Source organism: Puntigrus tetrazona, chromosome 11 (assembly GCF_018831695.1).
Source record: "Puntigrus tetrazona isolate hp1 chromosome 11, ASM1883169v1, whole genome shotgun sequence".
NCBI classification, from domain to species: Eukaryota; Metazoa; Chordata; class Actinopteri; order Cypriniformes; family Cyprinidae; genus Puntigrus; species Puntigrus tetrazona.
Genome location: NC_056709.1, coordinates 14,783,925 through 14,798,868, shown reverse-complemented (window position 1 = coordinate 14,798,868; position 14,944 = coordinate 14,783,925). Strand labels below are relative to the sequence as shown.

The following is a 14,944-nucleotide window of genomic DNA, read 5'->3' as shown; positions in this document are numbered from 1 at the left end:
CATGATTTTGAAAAAGGTGTTGGAAGCGCAGTGATATGTTCGGATCATTTTTCCGACTCTGACCTTAAAGCCTCGTTCGGCAAAATGAACGAATATTAGAAATATTAATATTAATCAATTGTTTACCTGGGACTTTAGTCTATGCTCGCCTCACCTCTTATCTGAAGTCGTTCATAGTCTAGCTTTTAAGTTTTCTATATTGTACTATAACTGTACTTTTTCTGCACTTGGTCCAAGACGAATAATAATATGCTTTATAATAATAAGCCAAAATATCAAAACGTATTTACATGTGCATTGTCTTTTAATAACTATGTTTTGTATTTAAATTTAAATTTTATTTATGAACTTTTGGTGTGTCTCTTTGTTCCATACTTTAGTTTCTTTATTTTTTAATGTAACATATGCAATATTTTCTCTTGTGCCCTGTGGTCATCTCACCACACGCGGGCGCACTCCAGATTTAATGTTAGAAATGGTACCTACAACCGAGTAGCTGCTGAACTGACTAGCCCTTCCACTCTTCAATAACGTGACGCCTCCTCTTAAACTAGAGTAAACATTTGGTATTTATGAGCGATGCAGCGCTTTTAATTAAATTAAATAAAATTAAATGCAATAGTGTGATTTAGTAAAATTATAGATAAAAGTACAAGCCAATAAAGTTCATCGTAAATGGGGTGGAATCATTTCGTTTGGTAAAAAAAAAAAAATCGCGTGACTCCATGTCACGTGACTGAACGCGGAAGCGTGCCCAGAGTGCAAACTCTTCCCTGGTTAAAAGCTTCTTTGCTGCTACTCCCAAGTCCGCTCCAGTTAATGGTGTGTAAACAGATGGTCTGTAAGACAGGCTGCAGTCACTGCTATCGGGTGGTTTTGGCGGGATATCATCAAGTATTTGAGGCCTTATTTAATCGGACGTTGTCAGCATTGTAGATGGAGGCGTTTGTTTAAACGTAAACCGAACATACGGGTTCCTCAGGGGAAGCTCGGCTAACTTGTTAGCTTAGATCTGTTAGCAGACGTGCTGTGTGACATTCCAGCTTTTTTCTTTTTAAACTCTCGGTTACAACGCCTGAGACATTTTACTCCCACACCCGAGTGAATATGGTGCGGTTAGCTGGTGTTTGCGGCAAAAAATGCGCTAGTTAGCAAGTTTAGCTAACGTAAGTTGTTGAAGTGACAGTGTATGCAGGAGGCCCGAGTCACATCTGCCGGACATATTTAGTCTAAAACACATTTTAGCAGACTGAGATGACACCCTCGTCTCACAGCACATAAACTACACGGTTAGCAGCTGTGTCAAAGTCTCTAAAGCTTTAGTGGCTCGCTAGCTCGCCAGGCTAGGCTATGACATGGTAGGAGTGGAAGAAACCTTGCCCACCGACACCCTTACAAAATTCAGCATCTGTCGGGGGCTTTTTTTGTGGTGATATCCGAAGCTCAGTCCGGTTTTGGAGAAGCAGGATCATCATCGGCGTGTGCTGATGTTGTGTGACTGGCCTGCTCATCTGGATCTGCGCACATTGCTCTCTGCTTGACCTCAGCTGGTCTTTCTCCTGATCAAGTTACTGAACAACGACCGCTATGTCTGACAACCAAGGCAATGTGAACAACAACGTCCCACTGAACAACAACAATAACGGTGGGCCGAACCGGATCCGGAACCCCGCAATGAACCAGAACCCCCTGATCAACGTGAGAGACAGACTCTTCCACGCCTTGTTCTTTAAGATGGCAGTCACTTACGCCAGACTGTTCCCACCGTCCTTCAGACGAATATTCGAGTTCCTCGTCTTGTTAAAGGTGAACTTTGACATTTTTATACAGTATATATCAGCTGTAGCAATCCTTCCCAGCACCTCAGTTTTGAATGCTTATCTGCCCTCACCTGGTAGCATGCAGAGCCCTTGCTTACCGAACATGGATGGATGCTGGTTGTCAGCATCTATTTTTATTTATATATGTATATATGAAAATTAAACTGAAATGATTCAGATGATTTCTTATGCAAACATAATTTCTTTAAAATATTGTATATATTCTATATAAGTATAAGATGACACAAGTTTGTTTATATAGCTGTTCATAAACAGTGATAATTCACTGTTAAGTGAGATTATATATATATATATATATATATATATATATATATATATATATATATATATATATATTTTTTTTTTTTAGTAATCACAAGAAGGGGTAATAGTAATAGTTTAAAAAAAGCATAAAAAAAATTATAATAAAATAAATATGCAGCGCATGTAAAATATTCAGATCGATTAGAAACTAAATATTTAATATTCATTCACAAGACTGTTGTCAGACTTTGGAACGGACACAAAGCACCACAAAAAGGTTAGCTGGCCAAATGTCCCGTTATCAGCCAGCGTGAAAAGTAGACAGATATATGCTGATGAATCAGCCTGACTGTAACTCCAGGCCTCTATCTGATCATGTCGAGCCTGTCTTTATTACACTGCACCTCTGCAACAGTCACAGTTTTACTTTAGTATCGAGATGCTAATTTCATTTTCAGTAATATTTTGATTCGGTTTTTATTTTATATTTTCAGTTTTCTTATAAATTTATATTTCAGCTTTAGGTTTATTTATTTTAGGACATAAACTAAATGCGAATAAGACGTTGCCTTGCTGCAATATTTTTAATGCAGTGTTTTCTTCTAGTTTTTTTCTTTTGTTTGTTTGGATGTTTTTTTTTTTTTTCAAAGATTTGGTTAACTCTAATAACCTTATATCCACATGCTTATGTGTGTTATTTATTTTATTTGACAAAAAGGTTGTTTAAAATTTGTGGTATATAAAGAATTATATCTAAATTATATCTAGCCGTGTCTGCAATATATACTCATAAATATCATATTTATATATATAAATCAGAATATATAGATAGAGAGAGAGAGGATATATATATATAATATATATATATATATATATAGAGTGAGTAAGTAAGTACAGTTTTCTACCTTTTTCATTCACTTTAATTTTGATGTCATTTGATTGGCAGGCATTGTTTATGCTCTTCATCCTGGCCTACATCCACATCGCTTTCTCACGCTCTCCGATCAACTGCCTGGAACATGTGCGGGAGAAATGGCCCCGCGACGGCATCCTGCGCGTGGAGATCCAGCGCAACTCCAGCCGCGCACCCATCTTCCTGCAGTTCTCTGAGACGGAGGGAATCCAGGGCCTCGTGAAAGAACCAGAGGATGGGAGTGAAACCAGAGAGCCGATGGTGCCCACTGACGCTGAAGAGGAGGAAGAGATGACCATGGAGATGTTTGACAACAGCACAGTACGGGTGAGTTTTACCCAGCAACGGCAAAATAAGGACACAGAGCCATCCATGCTTCATTGAGAAATTGCTAATTGTCTCTTGCTAAATAAATATTGTTTCACATTTATTATTATTTTTAGCATCTAAAATGTATGCTCAATTTCAGACTGGTCCTCATTCAAGTTCTATGCTTTTAAAGTCTTTTTAGCTTGACGCAGACTTTTATTTATTTATTTTTTACAGAAAAGAGATGCATTCATTTTTCTTTCAGCTCTTTTTATAAAAATCACACAGAATTCATGTGAAAGTAGTAGCATTTGCCGAACAGTAAATCAGTGGTGTAATTTAAATAATTGTAATTTTATTACTTCATGTAGTGTACTGTAACTATTACTACAAATCAAAATAAGTCACTTGTTATTAATACGAATGTAGATTTATTAAATTGTTCTATATATCATTAATGAACGTGTCAATATATGAATGCTAGTGCCGGGCGACAATTAATCGTGATCCAAAGTAAAAGTTTTTGTTAATATAAAATGTGTGTGTGTACTGTGTATTTTTTAACATAAAGACATACAAACAGTATATATTTTGAAGATGTTTACATGTGTATATATTTATATTATTAATAAATAAATGTATAAAAATAACTTGTGCATGTATGATGTAAAAGGTCACAAGTTTGCATTGCCCAAAAGTAAATTAATATTCATTTAAAATTTAATTTAATATTTGTATTATATAGTATTGTACTATATCCTGTTATTATTACTACTATGCAGTAATTGGTTGTAAAATAAAGTATGTAAAATACAAATGCATATAGGGAGCGTACTTTTTTTTTTTTTAATAATGATATAATATTAATTGTGTATGATTCTACTAAAATGTCCCTTGAATCTGTCCTTTGTCTCTCTCTCTCCCATGCAGTTCGAGCTCGACATCGAGCCGCGTCTGAATCCGTCGATGAGTGGCGGTGTCCCTGGCTCCAGCCTGAACGAATCCCAGGATCTGTCCTTCAGCCAGGCCCCCTCTAAAGGTATGCAGCCGCTGAGGGAGACTGTCTCCGAGATTGAGATGCTAACTCGAGCAGGTAAACATCTCAAATACGCCCCCCTCCGTAGCCATCTGGTTCTCTCCTCTTCCTCCTGTGTGAATTCATTCCCTCTCCTCCCTCCATCCAGTGCAGCCCTTCTCACTCCCTCTGCTCAGATTTCCTTTCTGTTCCCACATTCTTTTCTTACCTTAGCCTTCCCAGAGGCCACGTGTGCTGCGTCACATGACTTCAGAAACGATCACAGTGGCCTATTGTAAGATGAGATGTCTGAGGGTCCCGAGTTCTGTAGCTTGTTAATAGTTCAGGATGCAAAGGAGTTATTTACAATGTGTCCGAAGAACAGGGTGTAATTTGTGGCGTAGTTTAGAGTGGCAGTCCACCAAACCTTGAAACCCAGAAGAAAGGAAATGACGAGTTTTTCCTATTATTATTATTAATACAGAAAAACCTTATGGTACCATTGTGAAATAACAACATTTTGGAAAAATAGTGGAATTTCTCAATTCAATGTAAAGTTTGTGCATTTATCAGTGTGTGTTTGTTTGTGTAGTGTGGCCCCAAGAAGAGTATATTGTTGAATATTCGTTGGAGTATGGTTTCCTACGGCTGTCCCAGGCCACACGGCAGCGACTCAACATCCCTGTTATGGTGGTGACCCTGGGTGAGTGCATTATACCGTCAAGGATATCAGCAGGAAACCTGGCAAAACCCTCAAAAGAATAGAATAGTTATAGTGGAATATTCTTGGAAATAATTACTCAAATTGAAACAGTCGGTCTTTACTGATCGTCATGCTGTTTGAGTCCCCTATAACTTACTGCAACTAGAACACGTGCCTACAACTTTTTTTTGTTTTTTTAATGCACTTGGTCCCCATTCACTATAATAGAATTTAAGAGAGTTAGAGTAAGTCACCTTTTGTATTGCATAGAGGAAAGTGTGATGAATTATTAATTGCGATCACAGCTCCTATTTCTCTCAATTTAAGCGTAATGTGTATGTACATGTGTGTATATAGAGCCTGTATTTAAAATTTTTTTTTAAGTTGTGCTTAATCTTTCCACCTGTCTGCAGACCCCATGAAGGATCAGTGTTTTGGAGATGGTTTCAGTCGCTTCCTCCTGGACGAATGCCTGGGTTATGATGATATCCTGATGTCCAGCGTGAAGGCTTTAGCAGAGAATGAGGAAAACAAAGGCAAGTTAGATGTTCCCTCTTAAGAACGCTGCTCCAAGGCCATTACTGTGAAGTGAGTTTGTTGTTTTTTTTTTTTTCTAGGGTTTCTGAGGAACGTGGTTTCTGGAGAACACTACCGCTTCGTCAGTATGTGGATGGCTCGCACCTCCTACCTAGCAGCCTTTGTTATCATGGTTATCTTTGTAAGTGCTTTCTCTACCGTAGCAGCTCTTACACAACAGTTGCTTGTGAGTGAATGGATTACATCTGATGCCGTCACTTTAGTTCGGTTTGAACGTTTAAGTGATTAGTTTATCCAGAAATATAAATTGATCGTTTTAGTAATCCCCATGACTTTTAGAAACGGACTACACAGTAAAAATTGTACCGCCTTCTAATAACAGTGAATGACTAGAGTTTTTAAACCTGGAAAAAAATTAGGTGAAATTATTCTAAATGTGTAGTGACTTCATCTTCGGGTCTGTTTGTATGTGTTTTGTAAACGTGTATTAAAACGTGACCAGAATATTCTTCAGAAATGTCCCTTTGGATTTCATTAAAAAAATGATGAGAGAATTATAATGTTTGATTTATTCCTCGCTGAATCAAATGGAAACTAGGAGTCACTTTTTCTTCTCTTTCTCTCAGACTCTATCCGTGTCCATGCTGCTGCGGTACTCGCACCACCAGATTTTTGTATTTATAGGTAAGTTCCCACAGCTTATTTGGTCTTCATCAGTGAAAAACCATTTATTAGGATGTTCCAGGATCGAGTCTGTAATGCAATCAATTTTTAACAAGACTATCTCTTTGCCGTTCGTTTTTTCTCAGTGGACCTTCTCCAGATGTTGGAGATGAATATGACCATTGCCTTCCCTGCTGCCCCCCTCCTCACTGTCATCCTGGCTTTAGTGGGTAGGTACAGCTCACTGCAGGGGTTTGGAGAGATGTTCTCATTCATGTGCATCTCCCATCTACTCCACGCCTGGTCTTTTATTTATTTTTATTTACTCATAAAATTCCAAAAAGTCATTTAACTGCAAGCACCCTCTTTTTGATCCTGTCTGCAGGGATGGAAGCCATCATGTCTGAGTTTTTCAATGACACAACCACTGCCTTCTACATCATCCTCATTGTATGGTTGGCAGACCAATATGACGCCATCTGCTGCCACACCAATACGAGCAAGCGCCACTGGCTGAGGTACGTTATGATGGATCAGATGTCTTACCAAACTCCACTACTGCTGTTTTACATTTGCATTGACATTTATGCATTTATTATTTTTTTAAAATAATTATCCAGTAGTCAGCATTCAGCTAGGCAACACCTTATGACCTGCTGGAATTAATTTTGAGTTCCCGGGAGTGATATGTGTGGCGCACTGAAATGCATTATATTGAATCACTCAGTGGCTATGTTTACATGCAACCAAATAATCTGTAAACACCTTAATCGATCTGATTGAGCTCAATCTGAATCAAAATTTAAATCAGATTGAAAGGGGTGTTTTTTTTCCTTTTCTACTACGAGATTGCATGTAAACTAAATGGACTGCGTATTTTCATTAGCGTAAAAAAATAGCATAATGGTTTTGGTGGTTAAAACCACAACGTGCCTCTAAAACATCTCTTGTGTTGTTTTTCAGATTCTTTTATCTGTATCACTTTGCCTTCTATGCGTATCATTACCGATTTAACGGCCAGTACAGCAGTCTTGCTCTGGTCACTTCCTGGCTCTTCATTCAGGTATTTTTTTTTTTTCAGCTTTCCGTCAGTGTGACTGGTTGCATAGAATTGTCTGTAGCTCATAAGCTTTTTCGTTTTTGTCTTGCGCAGCACTCGATGATCTATTTTTTTCACCACTACGAGCTTCCGGCCATCCTGCAGCAGATTCGGATCCAGGAGATGCTGCTTCAAAATCAGCAGGTGGGTCAAGGAAACCAGACCGCATTGCAGGACAATCTCAACAACAACACTAGCAGTGCTGCACCCGCCGGTCAGGCTAACGCAGGCGCTAATGCAAACCCTAGCGGCCAGGACCGGCAAGCCGCTCCCGACCAACCCCAACTGGAAACTCACAACGGCTTGGTGGTCAATACCGGTCTGTCCGGCGAACCGTCAAACTCCGATCTCGACTGGATGGCCGAGATCGCCATCGGACCGGACATCCTGTCAGTTCCACACTTGGGCGACTCTCTTTTGGAGCCGGGAAGGAGCCAGGAGCCGGAGCCGTCGAGTGCAGGGGCATCAGAGCAGCGTGCTTCGAGCACAGCGGGAGAGAACCAAGCCGGAAACATTAACTCAGCCGGTGCTCCGGCGGCATGGGGTTGCGCTCAGGGTCTGGGGCCTCCTGGTGGTGGAGGAGGGCAAACAGAATCGGAAACGTCCTCCCAGGTGAACTCAAACACAGACTGCAGAGTTGCAGAAACGTTTAAAAGCGCCACGGACTGGGACGACAAGACGGAGAACAAAAGCGAGAGCTCGGACTCGCACTCTGCCCCGGCTTGAGTCACACACCCCCATTCTGAATGAATGAATCCACGCTCTACAGTCACCACCCCTCTCTGTAAATTTATTCCAGAAGGCATCAAGAGGAGAAGCTGTGATGGAGCTTTATGTAATTACATCCTGGAAACCTCCAACGCGAACATGAGGAGGGCCGAAGCAGACTTCCGCCACCTAGTCATGTTCTTAAGAGCAAATTCGTATTGAATGGTCCAAATGATGCCACGTGTGGGGGTGTGATCTTTTATATGTGATTTCTTTTTTTCTTTTTTTTTTTATGATTGAAACTTTTAATACAGGGAGTATTCAGTTTAAAAAGTGATGTATCGCTCGATAACGGTACTTTTGGTTTCTCCTGAATATGGAGTTGCAGGTATCAGTGGGCCATGCAGGCATCATCAGGCATCGTCTTATTTCGAATCTGAATACAAGTCGCACTTTGCACATCTCGTGCAAGGACTGTTTCGGCTTTCTTTCCATTCCTCTAATGATATTACATTAATGCTGCCTACTTGAAGCAGTGAAAATTAAGAGCCCCGCTAAAATGATGTTTAGGCCTCTACTACCTTGTTCACTACAGCAAGCCGCCAAAAATGTTGCTTACGCGATATTAAATCCTGCTTGTGGCCGTTGCATTCAGATATGGTGTTGTCCTGGGAATGGAGCAGCTTGACTCCTGAATCCAATGCTATTGGTGGTCAGAGTGCTTTGTTGTAGTTTATTGGTCAAAAGAAGTGGAACGGCACGCTCGGAATAAGTCCTCCTTGCACACGATACTCTTGTCTAAATCATGGGGTCACATCTGTGCTGTGTAGTCCTCAAGAGACGTTTGTTTTTGTGGTTAGTTTAGTCGGACATTGTCTTTTGCACAGACTCATCAGCGAGTCGTCGGATTTTCTTCAGGTCAAGTCTGGCTTCGAGAGAGTCGGTGTATAGATTATTGCCTTACGCTTCTAAAACCGAACTTTAACCTTGTATTTCCGTCTTTGGCCAAGTACATCGGGGTCGATAGCCTTACCGGAGGCTTCAAAGCCAATAGAGAAAATATCAACCGAAGCAAGAATGAACATGTAGTTGCTTTAGCAGAAAAAAATTTCGAAACGGCAGTAAAGGTCAGACCGTACCCATTTCACGTAAAGCTGAAGTCACTGATCCAGAAGTCCGTTGTCTTTTCATATTCTGCTTCTGTACAGGTTTCTCCACATGTTTGACTTTGGCTGTTTCAAACGATCTTCGTGACCATGTGTAAAAACGTCACTAAACGCACCGCAAACTAAGAGAACAAAGGAAACCGTTGGATGGGGATGGTCATTTAAAGGCTATGCAACAATATGGCAAGTAAAAGCCAGGCTCTGGATTTTTTTTTTTTTTTTTTTCAAATTGTGCAATATTTTCTAAGGCTCAGATCCATAAAGGATAATAGGTCTGAAAGAGTGATTTATGATCGGTTCCTCAATATTAATTTTTTTTTTTTTCTGTGCCTATTTGCCATTGTCAGAGGAAACGGATGATTGTAGTGTTTAGATGCATTGTGTAGGATGTCTAGACAGGAACTGAAACAAATTATTCTCAGTTCTGTGATTCTGTCATTCAAATGTATTTAACTGTAATGTTTAAAAACTGCATAAAGAGATGAAATTAATTTCCACTTGGAACTTTTTTTGTGTGTGGTTATTTCATCTTTCAGTGGCCTTTCACGCAAAGTTGTGACAAAACCAAAAATATCGAACCTTGTTTAGATCAGATAACCATACATATATAAATGCCCCTGGTTTTGTTATATATCATGTAACTCATTCATGGAAAGCACGTTCTTTACAGGTTAAAAGACTGCAGAGTAATGCAAAAATCTCACATTTAAAAAAAAAAAAAAATCATGAGATGGGTTTTTTGAGTTTGTGTTGAATATAATGGGAATTTACTGTGGGTTTTACTGTGGAAATAAAAACTCCATTAGAAAGCATTGCTGTCAACATCTGCTTAAAGTGAATATCTTCATATATATATATATATATAAGCAAGCTTAAAAAATATCAATCTATAACCATCACATAAATCAAGCTGATGTGTTTCTGAACGATAATACTAATCCAGGTAACTGAGCCGAAAGTTTTCAAGTAAGATTCCAAATTTATGACAAGTACACATTTATTTCTTCAACATCAAACGTAATTCAAACAGGCAACCTGGCCATTCATAAATTCATGGAGGGAAGAAAGGTCAATAACGGTAGCGATTTTGAGATCAGACACAACCGAGCAATAAAATCGTTGCCAAAGCAGCAAAGTCGATGCTCTGTTCTACCTTTGGCTTCATGACGAGGCCTCGGGTGCGACAGGGGTTTACTCCGACCCACATCTACCAAGAAAACAACGGCCGGGCGGAGGGAAAGCTCCTGAAAACAACAAAGCTCTGAGAGGAAAGCGTGGACTTTGCTTGGTGCTTTCAACGGTCTCAAACGCAAACGTCCAAATCCAGATAGCTCCTGCTGTCTCTGCGGGGCTTTAAAAATAAGCCACATGAGGCCAGATTAGCGTTATCATTAGCAAAACCGTACCAAGGATCAATGTTGCCTTAGCATGATGATTTTAAAAGAGTCCAGGGAGGAGAAAGATAGAAAAACATGTCCGTTGTCATGTGTACCGTGTTCAGGCGTTGTAAGCATCACCTTTTCAGTTCTGCTGGCTCTTTGGTGAGGGCGGGGCATATGGTGGCCGTGACCGTGGGCGGAGCTGCCGCTGTGGTTGCCGGGGCGACGGAGACAGCCGCTCGTTCTTTGGCCAGTGTAGTCTGAAGCTCCGCCCTACGAGCCAGGGCGGCTTTCAGATGGCCGCGGATCTCCTCGATCTTGGCCTGGAGCTCCTCCAGCTCGTTCTCTCTGGACGGGCTCGAGGACCTCACCGAGGAAGAGGAGGAGGCGGGCCGCTGAACGGGGCCTCCGTTTTCACACACCCTCGCCAGTAAACTCCCAGCCCCGGAGGCGGAGCTGGCCTGACCCCCCTCGGATACGACGCGTTGCAGGAGTCGGCGCGTGTTGAGGGTCTCCAGGTTGAAATGGACCCTCTTGTTGTCTTTGGGGTCCTGAGCCGCTTTGGCGCTCTCGTTGTTCCATTTGTTGAAGGATCCGAGGGGAGCAGGTGGAGGTGGTGGATGAGGCTGGGCTTTCTGGATGTTACAACTAGGAAGACAGAGCCGAGACGAGAGACTGTTAAAGGATAGATCACCCAAAAAGGGTAAAACCTTGTCATTACATGTTTTCATGCAAAATCCTTTTTTGCATAATGAAGTGAATGGCGATCGGGGCTCGAAACTGTTCAAAAATGACTAAATAAATCCATATGAGTTGGGTGCTACATTTGAAGTTTTCTAAAGCTTTTTGAGTAACATAGACTATTTTTTTATGGTAATGGTGCTTTTGAAGCTTGAGAGCTCCAGTCCCCATTCACTTTTATTATAGTAAAAAGAGGAATAATTAAGCAAAAATGTCTTTCATGGAAGAGAGAAAGCCAAGTAATTATGAACTAGCATGAGGGTTCAGCAAAGTTTCAAATTACAAAAATGACTAAACAGTCAAAAATAAAACAAAATGATAAACGCACGTAAATTACTCTGAAACACTGTATTACTAAATCACCCAATATACATATCATATAGATGATTACTTATTAAAAATCATTTTCCTTAACTGAAATAAAACTGAAATTAAAATAGAAACATTAGATGAAAAACTTAAATTTTGTCTTGAAAAAATTTTGAAATAAAAATTAATGGACGCTAAACAAAAATATAAGAGAACAAATAAAAAGGACAGCACAAAAAAATGCTAAAAGTAAAATTACTTTAAGTAAAAACTCATAATACTTAAAATATTGAAATAAAGATAATAATTACAATAAAATAAAACTAAATAAAATTAAAAACTAATCTAAAATGAAAACATAAAATTTTACATTTTAGAAATTTAATGTAATTTTTAAATATAAAAATACAATAATAATTAAACATATTCATAAATGCTATAGTAATATTTATTTTTTGGGGTGAACTACTATTAGAATAACAAGATCCTCTTCTTTCTAAAATAACACCAGAATTCTGAGTAAAAACAATGAAGCATCATTTAAACCCAAGTGCGCTTTTGACATTTAAAATGAAGTAAGCTGCCATAAGCTGCTGTTAAAAATGAAAAATAGATTAATAAAACAAAGTCAAAACCTTTTCTCCGTACTCGCTCGCTGCCGTTTCACATCCTCATAAGTCATGTTCAGCGCTCTGTGGATTTTCTGGAAAAAAAAGAAAGAAAGAAGAACAGAAAAAAAGAAAAAAGGGTTTATCTCAGCAAGGGATGAATGAGAGAGATCAACATCATGCTTTTGATTTTAAAAATCAATATTCCAGAGATGGCAATTACTGACTCTGCTCGGCAGTAATCTCTCCACAAGCCCTCAGAGAAAGAGCCGGAGAGATCAAGCGCAGCTCATTTACAGAGTCAAAGCTTCACCCCGTGAACAACTGAGCTGTGCCATTCTTAGTCTTAGTTATCAGCGGAAGGAAGAAAGGAAACATTCTGATACAATAAGAAACTCGGCGATAGAGATTTTGGAGGGAAGAATGGCCCAGACGATCATATTTGACTATCTACCCTCACATAGTTTGAATCATGTTGGGTTCAGTGTTACTATTGTTTTTTCCCCCTTAATATATTATTTACAACGGATTTTCAGTTCTTAGTATGTGTGTGTGTGTGTGTGTGTGTTCATATGTACATATTTAATATATAAACATAAACTTAATTTGGATGCAATTAAATACAAATAATCAATTGAATCAATTATAATATATATATATATATATATATATATATATATATATATATATATATATATATATATATATATATTTTTGGTTATTGAAAATATAATAGGTTTTTTGAGACAAAAAAGGCTAAATCCGACAAACACCACCATTCAATATGAAAAGGACATTCAAAAAAAACGTCTTCTGTGATGTTAAACGGTGTTATGATGTTATGAAAGCTTTTATTCCGGCGTGAAGCGTCCGGCTCACCTGACTGGTGTGAAGCCAGTATTTGAACTTCTGTCTGCGGCGGATGTGCGGCAGAACCAGGCGATAGAAGGCATGCTCTCCTGCCAGAGTGAGTAAGGCCCCGGTCACTCCCACACACAGCAGCACAAACAGCCCTGAGAAGTGACGAATGCCCATCTGCAGCGTCTGACGGACACAAACACAGCAGAAATGAGGCTCTGAAGCGCTGCGATGCGGGGTCCGTACACGGGAGGGCAGTATAATCCTGCTCACTGACATTAGACTCGTCCAAAGCCTTCCCGGTGCGCCTTTGATGGAGAAGGAATCCTAGCAACTTGAACTAATTGACATTAAAAATCATCTTATTAAAAGCGAAGCAGGAGACACATCAATATTAGATGGGGAGAGCTGATCTGTATGTACCTCTGGATAGATAGAACTAAACCAGCAACTCTTAATAGACACAAAAATCAATCGAATCATAGACCTCTACACAATAATGGGGTTTTTTGGAATCGGTGTTTCACACTGTATTATAAGGTAAAGATGACTGTAAAGAAAATGTTGAAAGGTAAAAGTGTCTGATTTATGTCCTGCGTTGACATATTTCCTCCAAAGCTCATCCAGCTTATTTGTTTATTTCTTTTTTGCATGCATGCATGCGACATCCGATATTTTAGAGAGAACTTGATTGGAGAAAATCCTAAAACAGTTGATCAAAATGTTTGTTTAATAATCCCGGGAAAGAAAGATGGTAAATTCGAATAAAATGTATTTAAAATGAAATGTAATTTAATTTTAACATTTACAATAAAATATATACTAATTTTAAAAATGCAATAAAATAAATAAATCAAATAATAAAATATGCATATATTGGATGATAGAGAATTTTAGAAGCATTCTACCCAAAAATACAGTAGTACTGAGATATATTATTACAATTTAAAAAAATTATATTAAAAAACATATTTTAAAATGTAATTCATTCCTGTGATGCAAAGCTCTTCATTCATGATCTTTCAGAAATTATGTTCAAGACATATTTCTAATTATTATAGATGTTGAAAACAGTCGCGTGGCTTAATGATTTTTGTAGCAACCGTGATAGATTTATGAATTTCTATTTAAGGCGAACCACCCGAAGGTTTATTTACCTGAAAAGTGTAATCCCTAAAACACTGTTGTTTGAGTTTCCTAAGCAGTTTGACATAGCAACAGCAGCTCAGCCAATAAAGTGAGTTCGGGGGCGGAGCCACATGTCAGCAAACCAATAGAAAAAGGGGGAGTGTTTGTGGAAACCTTTTGAAAACAGTCACTAGTTTGCACATTGGTTTGGTGCAGATGATGACCTGAGAATCTCTCAACAGGATCAGCGACTCCAGAAAAGAAAGAAAGGGAGGAAAAAAAACACGAATAAACATCTAACTCTTTCATGTGCGCGTTTAGACCGCAGGGCAAGAGGCGGAGAAACTTTTCAACTGCTGCACAACTCTTTTTCGGGGACCTTGCGTTCTCAAGCTAGGTTCTCCGTGTATTTTACTGATCCCGTAAATCTGCGTAAGGCTGCTGCGTGCTGCCAAGAAATAACACATCCTATTAGCTCGGTCTCAGACATGTTCACTTGTCGGATCGATTCGAAAGCGGGTGTATCTCGCTCAGGTTTTACCCAGCTCAACAACGCTTCGCCCCCGTGTTCTCGTCCTTCTGCGAGGCTCCGATGCCACAAGAGCGTCGAGATTTGAATTGGAAATGAGGAATAATCTTTTCTGCTCAGGCAATGGTAATTTTTCCCCCCCTGAAATTAAGAAAAATGAAAAAAAAAAAAAAACACGCCCCGCCTCGAGCTTAA

General features: G+C 39.3%; 2 protein-coding genes across 3 annotated transcripts in view; one reads left to right on the top strand and one right to left on the bottom strand.

Moving 5' to 3' along the window:
* Positions 1-773: 773 nt before the first annotated feature.
* tmem259 (transmembrane protein 259) lies at positions 774-9,701 on the top strand. 2 transcript variants are annotated; one of them, XM_043252384.1, is made up of 11 exons: positions 774-1,806; positions 3,031-3,324; positions 4,237-4,345; positions 4,914-5,024; positions 5,438-5,560; positions 5,642-5,742; positions 6,188-6,245; positions 6,371-6,454; positions 6,610-6,742; positions 7,188-7,287; positions 7,378-9,701. In XM_043252384.1, exons 1-11 carry the CDS (start codon positions 1,588-1,590, stop codon positions 8,047-8,049), a joined length of 2,004 nt encoding a protein of 667 aa, XP_043108319.1. In that variant the 5' UTR covers positions 774-1,587; the 3' UTR covers positions 8,050-9,701. The 2 variants fall into 2 exon arrangements, with proteins under 2 accessions (XP_043108319.1, XP_043108318.1); XM_043252383.1 differs by having other exon boundaries at positions 4,237-4,399.
* Positions 9,702-10,171: 470 nt separating this feature from the next.
* grin3bb (glutamate receptor, ionotropic, N-methyl-D-aspartate 3Bb) overlaps positions 10,172-14,944 on the bottom strand; it is a 63,256-nt gene continuing 58,483 nt past the window's right edge. Inside the window, exons 7-9 of the mRNA XM_043251535.1 lie at positions 13,114-13,278; positions 12,262-12,329; positions 10,172-11,224 (exon numbers count right to left, since the gene is read on the bottom strand). Coding sequence (XP_043107470.1) covers positions 10,711-11,224; positions 12,262-12,329; positions 13,114-13,278 — 747 coding nt within the window. The 3' untranslated portion in view covers positions 10,172-10,710. The remainder of the gene's footprint in view (positions 11,225-12,261; positions 12,330-13,113; positions 13,279-14,944) is intronic.